The 19,507-nt window shown below is 29.8% G+C and overlaps 1 protein-coding gene across 1 annotated transcript in view; it reads right to left on the bottom strand.

Moving 5' to 3' along the window:
- Positions 1-5,558: 5,558 nt before the first annotated feature.
- The window catches only part of LOC113391317, a 64,198-nt gene continuing 50,249 nt past the window's right edge, over positions 5,559-19,507 (bottom strand). The window contains exons 5-14 of the mRNA XM_026627262.1: positions 18,581-18,802; positions 18,283-18,450; positions 14,742-14,962; positions 14,384-14,671; positions 14,047-14,191; positions 12,385-12,536; positions 12,015-12,191; positions 9,710-9,849; positions 7,585-7,848; positions 5,559-5,780 (exon numbers count right to left, since the gene is read on the bottom strand). Of these exons, the coding sequence (XP_026483047.1) occupies positions 5,625-5,780; positions 7,585-7,848; positions 9,710-9,849; positions 12,015-12,191; positions 12,385-12,536; positions 14,047-14,191; positions 14,384-14,671; positions 14,742-14,962; positions 18,283-18,450; positions 18,581-18,802 (1,933 nt within the window). The 3' untranslated portion in view covers positions 5,559-5,624. The remainder of the gene's footprint in view (positions 5,781-7,584; positions 7,849-9,709; positions 9,850-12,014; positions 12,192-12,384; positions 12,537-14,046; positions 14,192-14,383; positions 14,672-14,741; positions 14,963-18,282; positions 18,451-18,580; positions 18,803-19,507) is intronic.

Here is a 19,507-nt window from a genome sequence, read left to right as displayed (position 1 = left end):
GGGAAGGGGGGGTTGTCAAAAAATCACGAAATATCACGTGGGGGAGAGAGGGGTATAAAAAGATATCACGTGTATTTATTTTTTATCAGATTTTATTTGAAAAAAAATCCAATCATAAAAACATATCAAAAAATTTACAATTTCTTTTTCTAACTTAAAATACACGTGATGTTTATTGGGGGAGGAGGGATAATTTTGAATATCACCACGTATCACCAAGGGTAAGGGAGTACAAAAATCCTTTAAAAAATGATCACGTGATTAATGGACGCCCTTAGTGAATTTTCTTTAGAGAAAATTTTGATGAAAATTTGCCAAAACACTTTAAGGGACCACCCCTAATAATTACGTAAGATTTTTAGGGAAAGTGAGGGTTTGTCAAAAAATCACGAAATATCACGTGGAGGAGGGAGGGATATAAAAAGATATCACGTGTATTTATTTTATATCTGATTTTATTTTTAAAAAAATCCAATCATTATGAAAAAAATAAAAAAATACAATTTCTTTTTGTAACTAAAAGGGGGATGATTTTGAATATCACCACGTATCACCAAGAGGAAGGAGGGGTACAAAAATTCCTAAAAAAATGATGACGTGATTAGAGGAGATACTTCTTTAGAGGTGATGATGTCAGATTCGAACAAATTTTATTTTTTATTATAAAACCTAATTATTTTAATATTTCACTTCTTATAAAATGCTCGAACTTTTGATGAAAAGTTGCCAAAACACTTTAGGGGGCATCCAATAATTACGTAAGATCTTACGGGGAAGGGGGGGGGTTTCAAAAAGTCACGAAATATCACGTGGGAGAGGGAGGGGTGTAGATGGATACGTGATATCCATCTACACCCCTCCCTCTCCCATGTGGTATTTCGTGGATTTCGCATTAATTTTTTATCTGATTTTATTTAAAAAAAAAACAATCATTATAAAAAAAAATCAAAAAATTTACAAGTTCTTTTCTAACTAAAAATACACGTGATGTTTAGTGAGGGAGCGGGGTTAATTTTGAATATCACCAAGGGGAAAAGGGAGGGGGGGTACATAAATTCATGAAAAAATGATCACGTGAATAATCGACGCCCCCTTAGTCAATTTTCTTCAAAGGATGATCTGTCAAACTCGACCAAATTCATTAAACAAAAAAATTGTATCGTATAACTGACTGTTATCCTAGAAATGTTATATACGATTACGGATCCAAAATTTAAATCCACAAAATTAATAAAAATTAACCACAATGAAAACTGACCACATTTTCACAAAAGTTCTATGTTGCATTGATAGGTAATCTGAATTTACTTTAATCAAATATATAATTTATGATTTAGTACATCAGCAAAAATCTCGACAATTTACATACTTCTTATGTTCTAATGGCAGGTAAACAAAACCAAATGAGAACTCAGTTTGTAAAAATTATTTATAACTAGCTGTAAGTGGAATTCTGTCTTAAGGCAATTAGGGCCTCGTGCCTTAAGGCAAATTGCTGGAACTTCCCGTACCAAAAATGATTATTATTTTTTTAAGATTAACATTTTTGAATAAAATTTACTCTGAAAAAATTAGATTTTTGAGAAACTATAAATTTGACAAAAATTTACTTTTTTTGAAAAAAAAAAATTTTTTTTTTAAAGACAAAAATTTTTTTTGAAAAAAAAATGTTTTCTTTATTTTGTCATATTTTGAAAATTCCGAACTTTTTTTCAAAGCAATCGAACTGCTTGAACTGCATAGAGACGAAATGTCAAAGCGCGTAAGCGCCGCGCCGCCGTCTAACGAATAACCATTGGAACGGAACCCATATAAATGTAAAAAATATACTTATTGCTAAAATCTCTATAAAATATCTGATAATTTGATATGCATATGTCTAATGATCATTTTTGACCGCCAAATGGCATTTTTTTTACTTTTTTCATTAGATCTCCGAAACCGCTAGACCTGCCTTCATGAAAATTTGATCAATTCTGCATCTTGTCAATACAAGTAAAATGTTTTTTGAATTACTAAAATCGGACGCTCCGTTCTCTTAAAAACTGAGTTACCGTTTTCGGCACTTTTTGCCCCGTATCTTTGGAACGGCTGGACCTGCCTTCGCCAAAAACTAATCAGCACGTCTCCTTATCAATACAAATCGAATGCTATTTGAATTATTCAAATCGGTTGATCCGTGTTCCCGAAATCGTCGACGAAAATTTGTATCCGCACAACACACACACACATACATCCATTTTTTCTAAGGTATGCCAAAATGTTCAGAAATCTCTGAAACGTAAAGATAAATAAAAATTTTCATTTTCGATTTTTTTGCGATTACTATAACTTGCCCTACGAGAAGTTAAAAATAGTATAATTAATGTTTTAATTTCTTACCTGTATTATCCAATTATCAAATCCTGGCACCAAAGTAGGTAATATCAACAATGTCCACAGATATAATATATTCAAAAATCACTTAACAGAGAACCAGTTCTTCAATAATATTACGTCACAATTTGCTATAACACATTATTCACTAAAACTTTTTCATACGCCTTGTCGCAATAAACACAAACAAAAAAAAGACAAAATGACATTTGACCGGCACACGTTTGTTGCCGATTGTTGTACCTTTGAACTTCGGGAGAGGGGGTAGCCGAACTGGGTCGAACTTATCCGAAATTATTTACCCTACGGGAAATTAATAAACGTAATGCATAGAATGCATTAGAATTTATATTACATGGACTGCATAGAATTTATATTACATGGACTGCTAGTCGAGCGCAAAATAAGTGACAAACATAGAAGCATAGATAAAAGAAGAGTATAGAAGGATATGTGTCTCACATGTCTGAGCGAACATTGTCGACGACAATTGCGGACTCTCCCGATTGATTAAATGTCATATGTCATATGTTTTATTAACTTCCCGTAAGGTAAGTTATTGTAATCGTCCAAAAATCGAAATCGAACATTTTTACATTTCTCGACGCTTTGAAGGTTTCTGAACATTTTGGCATACTTCAGAAAAAATGGATGTGTGTGTATGTATGGATACAATTTTTCGTCCACGTTTTCGGGCGCACGGATCAACCGATTTGAATGATTTAAAAAACATTCGATTCCTATTAATAGGAAGATGTGCTGATTAGTTTTTGGCAAAGGCAGGTCCAGGAGTTATGGAGATATAGAGCAAAGAGTGCAGAAAATAAAAATCGAGTTTTTGGGAAAACGGAGCATTGGATTTGAATGATCCGAAAAACATTCAATTTGTAATGACGAGGAGAAGTGTTGGTTAGTTTATGGCAAAGGCAAGTCTAGCGGTTTCGGAGATACAGAGCTAAATGTGCAAAAAATGGTAGTTTTTGAGAGAACTCAGCGTCCGATTTGAATGATTCAAAGAACTTTCTGTTTGTTTTAACAAAATAATTGATTTTGGAAAAAAAAATTCGTTTCAAATTTTTTATTTCAAAAAAAATTTTTTTTTTATTTATCGAAAATAATTGAGATTTTTATTTTAATTCTGCTCTAATATACTTTAAACAAAATATTATTTCAAATAAAATATAATTAAGTTCAAAATTTGTTTTCGACTTTAAAAGTTCAATTGGCAGCAATGTTTTTATTTATTCTATTGACAATACTATTTTACTCACTGAAAAATACTGCCTCAATTTAGATAAATATAAAAAATATAAATAAAATAAAATTTCAGTATGAATACGAATAGTTTTCAAAATTCCGCAGTATATATATATATATAATTATATATAATTCTATTTATTTTCCATTTTCTTTGTACTTCATGAAAATTATATCATTTTAAGTAAACATTTTAAATTTTAAGTAAAATTTGACAAATAAAAATATTTAAGCATTTATAGTCACATTTTGATTAAAATATAATCAGTCTCATTTGTTGAAATTAATTTATTGGGAAATGCTAATGTTAAAATATTTTTTTGAATTATTTGATTATTGTATTATTTAATTATTATATATTAATAATTAATATATATAATATATAATATATTATTGATTAATTATAATATATTTCAGAAATTACGTTTTTATCAACACGGTATGTTTTTGCAAATGATGGTTCGATTATGGTTCAATATGGTTCGAAACTCTATTAAAAGTTTCAAATCATTGATCATCTTTTATTGATTATTATTGATTATTTTTAATTACTCGAATTTTGAATTGCGGTACTGAAAGTTCCAGCAATTTGCCTTAAGGCACGGTGCCCTAATTGCCTTAAGACAGAATTCCACTTACAGCTAGTTTTAATAATATAATGACAATTGTGTGGACTGATAATTTTATGAAAAATGATATTAATAATATTTATCGCAATAGTTAATTTAATACAAATATTTCCTATGATAGTTTTATTTTAATAATATAATGGCAATTGTGATGACCATTAATTTTGTAAGAAATGATAATAATATTTCACCTGTGAAATAAATGTATATAAAATGGAATCCACCTGATAAAATCGGGTTATATATTATAAGGCCTATGTTAGGCACTTATGACATATGACATATGACATTTGATCAATCAGGAGAATTCGCGATTGTCGTCGGCAATGTTCGCTCAGTCATGTGGCGTCACATACCCTTCACTGTTTAAGCACTTTTTACAACGAAAAACACATAAGGACTAGTAGTCCATGTATGTAATGTCTAAGGTTGGAAGTCATATTAGAAGTTTCGTTTAAAAAAATACCACTTAAACCAGGGCTTCCTAAACCAGGGGTTGCGACCCCAAATTTGTTACCAAATAAATGAATTATTTAAAAATATTAATTTATTTTTTTATATCTGTGGGGTTGTCCAGAAACTCGCGGTTATAAATAGGGTCGTTGAGAAACTCGCAGTTATAAATGGGGTCCCGGAGGACAAAAGTTTAAGAAGTCCTGACTTAAACACTTACAAGAAATTAACGAAATCCTTTATAGAACAAATATCAAACACTCACTTATCACACTTATGCATGTAATCACATAACACTATCCATTCTAATTTAACTATTGATTAATGTTTCTTACTATGTTTTTTTTTTAAAAGAAATAAGATAAATAAATAAAATTATTTACTCAAAGATCAACATTTTTATGATAACAATTTTTGTGATATATAGTAGTTAACTATAAATTTGTACAACAGCCTGAGTATAGTATGTACGACAAAAAATAAAAACAATATTAAATTAATTTGTATAAAATATAAAAAATGGACATTGCTTACTAAAGTATTTACATAATTTATCAACTTTTCTCATTTAACGTATTTTGCTATAAACTTCATGATGTAGAAACATTAAATAAAGTTTTTGTTTTAACTTTGATCATTAACTTGGATTAAATAGTTTTTATAATTAAAAAAACAGTTACAATAATAATATGTACCTAATAATTATTAGGTATCTTTTAAAAGATCAAATTTTTAAGACAATAATTTTAAAATATTGCTTATATATTTTTGCAATTGATTAAATAAAATAATATTATCATTAAAGTAAAAAATGTTTTCATTCTGTTCTTCGATACTATTATTATTATTAAATTAAACTATAACTATATATATATATATATATATATATATATATATCATAGTTTATTGTCAAATAACATCAGTTTCTTCTGGAATGGAAGGTCTCTGCTGCAATTTGTAGTCTTCAATATCAATGACACTTAAACTTGGTGGCTGAGCAGGGTTCGGTTGGTTCTTCTGATTTAATTTAGGAGCACTCACTGCTCGAGTCTCCAGCATCAGTTCCTGAATCATAAATGTAACATATTTTTAATAAGTTCCCAAATGAGAAGTTTATGTTTTTAATTTGTTGTTTCATTCTGAATCGTCTGATATCAAAATTGAAAAAAAAAATGTGTGTTTGATAAAATTTACCTTTTTCTCGACATTTGGTCAATAGAATTTTAGAATAAATCTGGCTAGATATGATTAATTTTATTGTTGCAAATTTTGTAGTCTAAAGTTTAAAGAAGTTTTGCTTCAAATTTCCTTTTTCTCGTTTTATGACATGCAAGGTCTCACCAAGTGCTATACGATTTTTAGAATAATATTCATTACACTATGAGTAATGTAAATCGTCGACGATTTCGGGAACACGAATCCACCGATTTGGATAATTTAAAAAACATTCGATTCGTATTGTTAGGAAGACGCGCTAATTAGTTTTTGGCTAATAATAATATATGAATTTTTAGTAGCCAAGTATTAGTTTTTTTTAAAAACTTTTCATATAATTAGTTTTTCTATCGATATCCGACGTTATATTAAAAACTAGTGGGGTGTATGGCATCGTGCCTTAAGGCGAATTGCTGGAACTTCCCGTACCGTAACAGATAGTTCGAGGAAGACTGAATGTTTTCAAATAGATTATTATTAATATTGCATCATTGTCTAAAATTTTAAGAATTATATAAACTTAGAATAAATTGCAAAGTTGAAATTATTTGTTTAAAGTATATTAGAACTATAGTTAGAATTAAAAATTATATGTGAATTATTTTCGATATACAAAAAAAATTGAAACAATTTTTTTTTATCTAAGATCAATTATTTTGTTAAGACAAGCAGAAAGTTCTTTGAATCGGACGCTTAGTTCTCTCAATAACTGCCATTTTTTGCACATTTAGCTCCGTATCTTCGAAATTGCTGGGCCTGCCTTTGCCAAAAACTAATAAACACTTCTCCCAATTATTACTAATTGAATGTTTTTTAGATCATTGAAATCGGATACTCCGTTCTCTCAAAATGTCAATTTCTATTTTCTGCACTCTTTGCTCCGTATCCCCGAAACGGCTGGACCTGCCTTTGCCAAAAACTAATCAGCTTTTCTCCCTATGAATAGGAATCGAATGCTTTTTGAACCATTCAAATCGGTTGCTCCGTGCGCCCGAAAACGTGACTGGAAATTTGTATCCATACATACACACACACATCCATTTTTTCTGAGGTATGCCAAAATGTTCAGAAACCTTCAAAACGTCGAGAAATGTAAAAATTTTCAATTTAGATTTTCGGCCCTTAGACTTTAGACTTTAGAATTTAGACTCTCTGCTCTTTGTCTTTGTAAGTGATCTGCCTTTGCCAAAAACTAATCAGCACATCTCCCTATCAGTAGGAATCGAATGTTTTTTGAACCATTCAAATCGGTTGATCCGTGCGCCCGAAAACGTGACTGGAAATTTGTATCCATACATGCATACACACACACACACATCCAATTTTTTTGAGGTATGCCAAAATGTTCAGAAACTTTCAAAACGTCGAGAAATGTAAAAAAATTTCACTTTCTATTTTCGGAAATAGAAAAAATAAAGTTGCACCACTGAGAAATGGTATCATCCCCCCGGAATGGCACTTGGCGGAGTGCAAGTTGTTTTCACTTTTGAACTTAAGCGTAAGATTAACCTATTTCCAAAGTTTAATGCATATTGGAGCACAGTAAAAAAAAACATAGGTTACCCCTTTTTTGCCTCTCCATTTACTACACTAACACATGTCTCAAGACAATGATGCCACTAACACCTAATTGTATTTATACTTATTTTGTTACCTTATTTAATTTTCCTATGACCATAGCCGAAGCGGCGTTGCTCTTCCCCAGAACAGTTTTTCCAAGATTGTTCTGTCCAAACTTTTCACCTGAATGGAATTTAGTTTTATTTAATAAATTCGATGAGGACATTCTCGACCCATCGATTTCTAAAGCTGATTTTAATAAATCCACTTTGGATGCACTGTTGCCTCTCTTGGAGCCTTTGGTGAACTCGGGATTGTAGCTGCTCCTTCTGGATCGAGTGTAAGAATCTAATTCACTCTGAAAAAGAAAAATAATATCATTTTATTATTGACATATATATATATATATATATATATATTATAATATATATTATAATATATTGTATAATATATATATATATATACCCACTAAACCAGTTACGTAATATTACGTAATTTTAGTGTAAGAAATATGTAATCTACATTACGTAATCAGATATTACGAAATAATTACAAAAATATTACGTAATTCGCCTGCAAAAAATATTACGTAAGAAAAATGAGGATTTTATTTCATATATATTACATAAAGATCGACAGCTCGTGATTTTTCGGAATATTTCGTTTCATGAGCGAAACTGTCAACCAATGAACGGCCTTAAGCGACATAAGTACCGTTAATCCTGCGAGGCAGTCGCCGGCCGCCGGCCGCTAGCCTAGGCTATGATGCCAAGTTAACAAGTTATCCTGAAATGCATTATGGGAGATGGGACTATTCGCCATGTGTTTTGAATTAAGTGTTGTGTTTTGTAGTGTCTAATTAATATTTTTAATTTGCTAATTAAATGTGAAAGTGATATTAAATATGTGAAAATATATGTTTATAATAAATGTATTTTAAAGGCTCTTAAATTACATGAATTACTTAAATCTTTACTCTAAAACGCTCCATTAACCTAAAAATTGATCGTGTGTGTTATTAAATTTTTTTCTAATAATAATTAGATATATAAATAACTTCTATTCTATTCTTCATATTCTAAATATTATTTTATTGTTAATAAAAAATCAGTGACAAATTATTTATAACAGAATCACTTGGCCTTTTGAAAACCATTTGCTTTGGGTAAGTATATAAAAAAACATATGTATTAAAAGTTAAATAGAAATTATTACCATGTTTTTTATTTCAGGTGAAAATCGAAAGCTAATAATTCATATCCGAGATGCATTTCTTCATCACAAATGGGCCATGAAATAAATATCGAGAATGCTTTTGTAGAGAAGACATCATAGACTTATACCACATTTAGTTTTAACTGAAGATACAATTCCTAATTACATAATATATACATAATATGAAATATTTAGTGAAAGAACTTATGAAGACTTTGTAAAGGATATTTCGATGATTTTTATTTCGAGTTTAATTTTAAATTTGCATTTCTCTTATCATTTATCATATTGTATATTTTTCCATTTGCCATGAAAATGTTGATAAATATGTCATATGTAATTACATTATTTTATAAAAATTGTGAATTATTATTTATTACTTTGTGGATTTGCTAATGTTAAAATTGTATACATATGCCGAAAAAATAAACATACCATATAAATGTGCTTTTTCTTTTATTTTTCAGATAATATATATATATATATATATATATATATATATATGTGTGTGTGTGTGTGTATGTACATACATATAAATTATATATGTATGTACATACTATGTGTATACGCATTCCTAAGTTCATGAATGTATGTGTTCACATATACGCATATGTGTGTATGTGTGTGTGTGTGTTCATATATACGAATATGCCTGTATGTATTTATGTATGTGTGTAAAAAGGGGCCCCTCCACGTCATTTTTTTTTCAAAAATTACGTAATTATTATGAAATATTTTCGTAATCCATATTACGTAATCCACATTACTTAAAATAGGCGAAATTATGACACATATCTTACATTAATCTTACGTAAAAATGACATAAGTATGTAACTTTTTTGCGTAAAAATTACATAAATATTACGGATTTTGGCTTAGTGGGTATATATATATATATATATATATATATATATATATATTATATATGTATATTATAATATATATATTGACTTATAATATATATTATAATATATATTATATAATATAATTAAATATTAACAAACCTTTGAGCCTCTTGGTAATGATGTCAGGGATCCTATCTGATTATATTTAATCATCAATGACAGTCTTTCGACTGAAACCATTGTGCTTTGATCCTTGTGTGTTGGTTCCATAGATTGAAGCTTTTCGTTTTCTCCGTTGTCTGGTAAAAATTAAAGAAATCAGTAAATCAATAAAAGAATATCTTATATATAAAATTCTTCTGCAATTATGTATGTAAATATACTCCTCCTAAACGATTATTCGGATTTTGATAAATTTTTCAGAAGTTTGTTAAGGGAATTTTTTAGGATGTATGTGATTATAAAAATATAATTAGATTGTAGAAATACATAGAAAAAAATGCAAAAAACGACATGTCATTGTTTGACATTGAAAATATTAGGTTGTCAAATATCTCCCTTCCGCTTTTTTGCTCTTGGTTTATAATACAAAAAGGCAGAAGAGAGATATTTGACAACCTATTATTTGAGACATTGTTTGGCATTGAAAACAAATGAAAACTATTATCTGCCAAAAATTTCAATTTACTTATGAGCCTAGACAATATTAGAATATGTATAATAAATTCTTATTATGAATAAGAAAAATAAAATGTCTGCATTATTATTGTTAAAAAGCAGCTGAGATGTGCCAGAAATTAAAATAATATAAGATACAGTATTTGTATGGTAGATTGAATGATACACATATGAACTGGATTTGACAAATTAATTCTTTAAAATATGAAATTAAGTAATAATCAGGGCTGGTTCTACCTTGAATGCGACGTATGCAATAAATACAAGCGCACGCCTTAGGGGGCGCCAACAAAAGATTTGGTTATGAAATTTTCAATGTAGTGTTAAGAATTTGTTATTAATTATTTTATGATCATTATTTAGTTTGAGTGAGTACGGGATGCACGTGCAAATCATATAAATTTTTCCTATATATTTCCATAGCTTAAGTAAATATGCATCCCTTTTTATATTTTTATGACTAATGTATCCATACTATATCCCAAATTCCCAAATTTAAAAACTATAAAATTCCAAATTTTATAGTTGTAATAGTATATTTGTGAACTCCGCCTTCCAGGCAGTTTTAATAAATTTTATATTATATTTTTAAATTTATAAATTCAGTATTAAGTTAGTCGCGATACTAGACACATCAATCCAAGCGCGTAAAAATTACTCCACCATTTAATAAATATTTTCATTTTTATGCCTATTATCGTTTTTAATTCTTCCAATAATTGTAATGCACACAAGCTTTTAAAAGTGTAGTAATTAAGGGGTTTGTTCGTTATTTTTCTACAAAAAATGTAAGGTATTTGTTTTTGTTTTTCTCGAAATGTATTTATAATAGAGAGGTGCAGTTTTTTTTTAAACAAAAATTACAAAATCATAGAATATTACGATTTTTTTTTCGCCGTCATTTTTTAACCAGGAAGCGCTAAAGTCAGCCTTGCAAAATCGATTTCTTTTGCAGTGCCACAGATAAATCCGTTGCGCATCGTCTGAAACAAAAAAAAAGAAACTACGTCGAAGAAGAAGTTTGAATCCAATCCCCCTACCAAAATGAAAGAAAAAAAGCAAGAAGGAAAAAATGGCAGCTATTTAAAAAAAATTGTTAAAAAAGGCCTTTTTTGTGGGGCAAAAAGCTTTACAAAAATTTTTTGCGTAATGTTATCAAGTTGTTTGAGGTAGGGAGACTAGGTATTGCAGTGGTGAACAAATTAAAAAAAAATGCAAGTCGATCCGACTTGTACTTTTTTTTTAATTTGTGGCACCGCATTAAAAAAAGTCAATTTGAGAAAAGTATTTAAAGTTTTTAATATAATGTACTAAATACACCATTTAATTTAACATGGTGTTCAAAGAATGCTGACACATTAAAAAGGTCACATGCATGAGGTATTATAATGAAAAAGAGAGCAGCTGGCACACAATAGCTCGCGGAGAGATGAAAAAACTGGTTTCAGAGGATCATACATATAGAGATATATATATATATCTATAACTTCGTCAAAAAAATAGATATTGAGATGATTTTTTTTTAAATAATTCTAAGGTTTTTAGCTTTCATAATATCAAAATTCTCAAAATCGAAAAAAAATAAATAAAAACCAAACAACCCCCTTAATAATATATGAGACGATAACGGCAAAAGCAGCAGAAAGGTGTAATTGACACCGTAACATATAGTGTTTTTTTTTTCAATATAATTCAATAAATATATAATTTCTTTCTATACTTAGATATCTTTCTATCTCCTTTACACAAACTTTCTTACTATTTTACCATTTTTCAAATACTGTACCTAAGCAATCATTATCAGCAGCCTTCAACTTTTCCTCGACCTTTCGTAACCAAACAACATGTAACAATTTATATAAAAGTCCTCCAGCAACAGCCATAAGTCCCATGTATCTGAAGGACTCCCTCGTGCCTACTGTTCCAATGAGAAAGCCTCCTGCAAAACTGCCACTGCCTCTACCTGAGAAAAGGACATAAATTATAATAAAAATATACATAAAATTATGAAAAAAAAATATTATGGTTGTTATATCAAATCCAAATGATGTAATTGTAACAAAAAAGATCTTAATTTAAAAAAAATGTAAAAAGAATGTTAATATAAAATTAGTTTATGTAAAATGTAATTTCTTATTAATCATTTTTCTAAATACCTAAACTGAAATGGGCCATTCCCAGGACTCCAATTAAAGTGGCCAATAGATTTTTGGGTGCCAAAATGGCGCAATAAGTAGCTGCTGCAACCCACATTAAATGACAAGATAAAGCTTCGAGAGCTTCAAATGGAAAACACCACCAGGCTTCACTAGAATAAAATAATTAATAAATAATTTTTTAGATTTAGTTTTAGCGAGATTAACAAAAAGCAATTTATTTTAAATATACAGATAATTATTACATAACTATTAACTAATAGCTTCAAAACAGATCAAAGGTAAATTCTACGGCACAACACAAGAAGTAATACCTATCAGACCATAGTATGACGAGTTTACTAAATGTTGATTGTTTTTTTCTACAATATGTAGACTAAGATTTAACCATACATACACTCTGTTTCACATGAGTAGAATTGGGATCAACACCGATTCTAATTGCTATTGCTTGGGTGGATTGACTAGGGCGGATGCAGAGAACGCCATTATGGAGTGCAAAAAATGGGAAAAAGAGAGGCAAGATCTATGGAGGGAGATAGTAAGGCAAAAAATCTCCAACCTGACCAATTTTATAACATTATTGACACAGAAAATGATATATGGTGCACTATATAATTATATACAATCAAATAAAATAAAATTGTAAAGATATCTTATAAAATGTATATGACTAATGTATTTGTATACAAAGTCATCAAATAAACAATAAAAAAAAGAGTGCGCGTAAGGATCACACGCGATTGAAGTAAAACTTTTAATATTGTATGAGTAGGCAATTAAGATAAAAATAAAAAAAACATCATATTTGAATTTTAAAAATCATCTTTTAATAATCATATAACATCAATAATAATAAGATCTCCTGAGCATCGGCACAGCTGTCCTACTGATATTAAGAGTTTGAATATGATGTGAAGCTTTCTTCCTAATTTTGTTACCTATCTTACCGGGAAATTCAAACCATAAACGTAGAAGTTCATCATTATCGCCACGTTCTATGTACACTAATTTTCCCACACAACCATTAGCTATTCCATCACTTACATCAATATTAGTTGTTATTATGTAAAATTTATTCAGAACTAAAATTATTTCATACGGCAAAGCCCCGGTATCAATAACCGATTTTTTTGAAACTGCTGACGAATGTATGATTGTTGATCTGTCGCATGGCAACCTACATAAATATCCGTGGCAGTAGATATTATTTTGTCTTCAACGAGATTCAATATAAATTTATTATATTCCATGGCACATTTATTCTCTAAGAAAAGTCTTATTCCATGAGGACATAATACAGCAACCTCTTCTTTTGTAAAAAAAACGTGATTCAATTAATGCAAGTTCATATAGGGTTTAGCGCTCGACTTACGCATGACATGACGGGAGTGTATCGCGACTCGCGACATCAGCGCCTACCTGCGTCGTAGTGTTCAACTACACGTTGGCATTTTCGTTGCATTTGTACGGATTTACACCCGTGTCGCGCCTAAAAATTTTTACACCCATATCGCGCCTAAAGAAGTTTTACTTCAAAAAATCCTTTTTTCTTAATAAAAGAGCCATACGAGTTCACTAAAGATCAATTACCATCCCTTCTTATAAAGTTTCACTTCATACACTCGGATGGACTATAATATTTTTATTCCTATGACTTACTCAATAAAGGAATATCCCACAAGTCGTACAGCATGTGATAAGAATGCTATGACAATCAAGTTGACATGTCCAAAAATTTTTGTTATTTTTTCTGCTCCGTACAGGAATGGCAAACTGCTTAGAGTTCCTACTGTGACAGTTATACCTGTGAAATAAAAAATAAATATTAAAAAATATCGAGAATAAGTGAGAAAAATGAAAAAAGGATAAAAAAAAAGTATGTATGTGAGAGAGATAGAAAGCAAGAGTGCATGAGAGAGAGAGAGAGCTATAGACAATAGGAGAAAATTTTTTTCCTCCTTGAACAAATTTTACTAATATCTATATCTATATCTACCTAGTAGGTAATTCGGAGCCCCCAGTTCCTTCAGATACAAAAACAGGAATGACTCAATGAATCCCCAAAAGTTTCCAAGCACAAACAAGAACAGTATGAACAGTATAACATGAGGCATCTTCACCAAATTCAGGAAATCCTTGAAAATATTATCTGCTGGTAATTTCTCTCCCAACGGCATCAGGAATACAGTGATAGCAGATATCACCAGCAATGTGTCGTAGGTGTAAAATGCTGCAGAGTAGTCAGTGTATCCAAGACTTTTGGAGCTCAGATCGATCAGAAAACCTGAAAACAGAGCCAGGAATCAATATACCAATTTATTGTTTAAAATTGTTCCTGTATCCTTTTCCCCTACCTGTGATTGGTGAGAATATAGCCATTCCAATACTCGAGAACAATCTCTCCCTTCCAAAGTCTCCTCCGTACTTCTCAATCATCATGAGAGCTATGGGGTCCATTATGGTGACCCCCGCGGATAACATTGTAGTTCCGAAAAACCTCAGAGCAAAGTAGACCCAGAAAGTCTGGTCATCGCTCTCTTTATAGTCAGGTGGACAGACTTCTGGACCACCTTTCCTGAAAAAAAAATTAATAGTGTGTAGCGTTTCTCAGCGCCTATGAAGTAAAACTTTGAAATTGAAAAATAACTTTGAACAATTTTATCCTTAACCTCATTCATATCAATCAAATGGTTCACAGAAGATAAAACAAAAATGCACAACTTTTGAGAACATTCGAATTGCACATCTTATCTTAAATGCAATTATAGTATAGCAAGTTGTTATAGAACAATACAGTAATATGCAATATTATAAATTATTTAAATTTGTACAAGTTTCACCAATACCCCAGTGAACCACAAAAGTTAAAATAACGTAGCACAGAAGAAACGTCGTTACGTTGTTGAATGTTACGTTAAAAAAATGTTTATGTGACGTTTAGTTGTAATCTTTAATCAGCTTGAACATGAATACAACATGTTGTTTGTTACGTGGCCTGCTACGTTACAAGGTTTCATAGATTTACCATACAAAATGGACGGTTTTGCTTGCAAGTTATTTCATTCTTTTGAAGCATTTATTTAATAATATTGGCGGAATTAATATTTATTTAATGCGGAAATGAAAATAACATGAAGGGATAGAAATTGATTTTAAATAAAGTCACAATAATTGGATTTTTTAAGACAAAACAATAAAGAAAGTGTGCTCGAGTATCATCATACATGTGATAAAAGTGAAAATAATTGAATAATTAAAAATGAGTGTAAAAAAAGGGAGAGAGTGAAAGAAAAAAGAGATTTAGAGGTAGAAAAAGTGATAGACATATATTTGATAGAAAAAAACTCGTAGAAAAATAAAAAATAAGATATTCAGTGTGAGAGAGAAAAATAAATAGAGATAGATAGATAAACAAAGAGATTGACATAGAAAAAAAGAACAAAATATAAATAATTTATAGATAATTGGAGAAAAACTGGTTAAAATAAAAGATAAGATATTTAGTGTAAAAAAGAGAGCAAGTGAGAAACAAATACATATATAGACGGAAAGAGTGAGAAAAGGAGATAGCGAAGAAAATAGAGAAAAAAATAGAGGACGAAAGAGAGAAAAATTTAGAGATAATAAAACAGATAAACAAAAATACCTATTGAAAATTAAAACAATAAGATATTCATTGCAAAAGAGAAGGAGTGTGAAACAAATAAACTAGTTGGTATTGGTATTTTGCCTTGAGACAAGTTACATGAACTTCCCGATATGTGTAAATAATCGACTTAATCAATAAAAAATAAATTAATTTATAATTGATTAAAAGTATTCCGAGAGGATTTAATACACATAATAGAAAACGAAAAAACACGTTAACAGGAATATTTGTTAAAAACAAATTTTCAAAAATCAACAATTTTTATAATTAAACCAGTTTCCGTAGGACTTTAATAGTTTAGTATTTTCATTAAGACCAAGTACTCTATCGTCATACCAAGTAAATCGTGTAATTTTAATTTTAATCAACGTCTAAAACAACTACTCTCATTTTCTCAAACTTTGATGATTTTTTAAAATTAACTAGTTGTCGTAAGACCGTAAATTTTCAGTAAGTTTATAAAACCATGATATATATTGCCAAAAAAGTTCCATAAAAATCGGCTTAAATTTTTTTTTTATCTGCATCGTGATACATCAAATGGCTTTTAAATTTCTGAAATCGGTTCAGTCGTTTCTGAGCAAACGTCGATGAAAGGTCTAATTTTGACAAACGCCAAAAAAGATACTAACTATTGCAAACCTTGACGAATTTTCAAAATTAAATCACTTGTCGTGGGGCCGTAATATTTGTATGATCTACAAGACTATGGTATCTACCGTCAAAAAAAAACATGAAAATCGTCGAAAAAAAATTTTTAACGCTTTATTACAAGAAAACGGCCCGCACAAAATACGGCCGAAAATACACATACACACACACACACACATATACTTTTTCGAAATTTGGTCTCATTCGATTCAGAAAGGCTTGAAACGTCGAGAAAACACAAAATTAGCGATTTTGCTCTATGCATAGATGGATAGATAAAGAAATTTATTTAATCTATAAGGATAGAGTGAAAGAGAAAAAACTTGATGAAAAGTAAAATATGTGAAAGGAAAAAAAGGGAAATTAGATAAACAGATAGATAAATAAACAGATAAAATATAAAAAACTAGCTTAAGTGGAATTCTGTCTTGAGGCATTTATGAGGCATCGTGCCTTAAGGCAAATTGCTGGAACTTCCCGTACCGAAATGTTCGAGGAACTGAATGTTTTCAAATAGATTATTATAAATATTGTAACATTGTCTAATTTTATGAGATTATATAAACTGAATTGCAGAGTTGAAAATATTGTAGTATATTAGAACTATAGCCAATTAAAAATAAAATCTGAAATATTTTTGATAAAACTAAAAAAAAAAAAAAAAAAAAAAAATTGAACAAAATTTTTTTTTCAAATCAATTATTTTGTTAAGACAACAGAAAGTTCTTGAATCATTTAAATCGGACGCTTGTTCTCTCAAAAACTGCCATTTTTTACATATTTAGCTCCATTCTTCGAAAGGCTGGGCCTGCCTTTGCCAAAACTAATAAGCACTTCTCCATCATTACTAATTGAATGCTTTTAGATCATTCAAATCAATACTCCGTTCTCTCAAATTCGATTTCTATTTCTGCACTCTTTGCTCGTATCTCCGAAACGGCTGGACCTGCCTTTGCCAAAAACTAATCAGCTCTTTCCCTATCAATAGGAATCGAATGTTTTTTGAACCATTCAAATCGGTTGATCCGTGCGCCCTAAACGTGACTGAAATTTGTATCCAACTACATACACACACAACACACCACACACACACACACACACACACACACACATCCATTTTTTCTGAGGTATGCCAAAACGTTCAAAAACCTTCAAACGTCGAGAAATGTTAAAATTTTCAATTCCGATTTTCGGCCCTTACAATAACTTACCCTACGGGAAGTTAATAAAGATAAAAATTTAAAACAGATAAAAAGATAGAGAAAGAGAAAGTAAGGGATACACAAAACTAGATAAATTAAGAAAGAGACGAAAATAGAGATAGATAAATAAAGCAAGAGAAAGAGCACTTTGTAAGAAAATATTATTTGAAATTATCATGTTACATATTTATATTTAAAAATGTAATTTAAAATTAAGTCCACTTAAAATAAGATTTATAGATAAAAATCCTATCAAAAATCTCTAATTTTATTTATTCTTATTAATTAGACAACAAATAAATATTTGTAAAATGCAATTGTAAAATACAATTGCCTATGAAGTTCAATCCTATAAAATTTGTAATACGCATTACAAGTATCATTTGCATTTACCTGAATCGACACTTCTGAACAATACAAGACAGAGCTTCGTTCTTGAATATCGTATATAGATGATTATTCGATTTATTTGAATAGATCGTTGTTCCTCCACAACGCAAATCCTTCTCTTCCAAATCGGAAACGTTTACACCATGTTTCAGTAACATCTGTTCTCCAAACCTAGGAGAATGAAATATTTTAAATCATTTGTTACATAACATAAACGTAATATTGTTTCATAAATATCACATACGACATTTTACTTCATACAGACAAATGCATATATACAAAAGAGTCCTTTATATTTTACCTGTGTTTATAATCAATGCTGGTATCATTCTCATCCTGTTCGATTTCTATCCCCAAATGTTCTATAGGTTCTCCAAGATTTGAATGCATATCCAGAATCAAAAATATCACATCGTCTGTATTTGACTGATCTGCAGTTTTGTAATTCATGGCATCCTCAAATGTCCTGGCATCACTCGTTGATGTCTGGATGATTGTAGATCCATTTGCTTTGCTTTGGTCTCTAGAACAGATAAATGAAATTGTAATAAAAATAATAAATTATAATAATTGAATGAATGTTAAGTATTACTAGCTCGTAAATGATATAAATTGCTTGAAATTGTTGCAGATTGATTGCAACTGTTGACATAAAAGTAACATTGACACCTAATTTTTGTTGATTTTAGCAAATATTGTTGGAACAATTAATGTATCTATGAAAATATAATTTATCCATTTACCCAATATAGTTCAACCATTAATTCATTATTAACTGATGTGTGTCCACAATGGTGTTGTTTAAAATTCGATACCAGATTAAACTTTTTTTGAAGTAAAACTTCTTTAGGATCATTTAGGAAGTAAATCTGTGCAAATGCAACGGAAAAAATATGGAAACTATAGTACCTCTTCCAGTTCCTCTTTCTACTAAAGCTCTTGAAAGTAATAAATTAATGAAGATTTAAAGTCAAAATCTTATATTATTCATTCGAGGGAAAGCTATATCTGGGGAAGCTAATATTAATGAAACTCATCAAAGAAAATTATATTAAATGCATGAGCTTTAACAATATCTATTGCTACAGATATGTTTATGGGTTATGTCATTTTGCTGATCAAGAAACATATATTCCGTCAGCAATTTCATAAAAAATCAGTCTTCGATACAAATGAAGTATTTCATGTTAGTTTTGGAAGTTAAAACGTGACAATGGCGATGAATAAA

This window comes from Ctenocephalides felis, unplaced genomic scaffold (assembly GCF_003426905.1).
Source record: "Ctenocephalides felis isolate EL2017-DRISC unplaced genomic scaffold, ASM342690v1 CF-g0.4_SCAFFOLD_00845, whole genome shotgun sequence".
Classification (NCBI taxonomy): Eukaryota; Metazoa; Arthropoda; class Insecta; order Siphonaptera; family Pulicidae; genus Ctenocephalides; species Ctenocephalides felis.
Note: the sequence above shows the minus strand (reverse complement) of the source record. Positions and strands in the feature narration are given on the sequence as shown.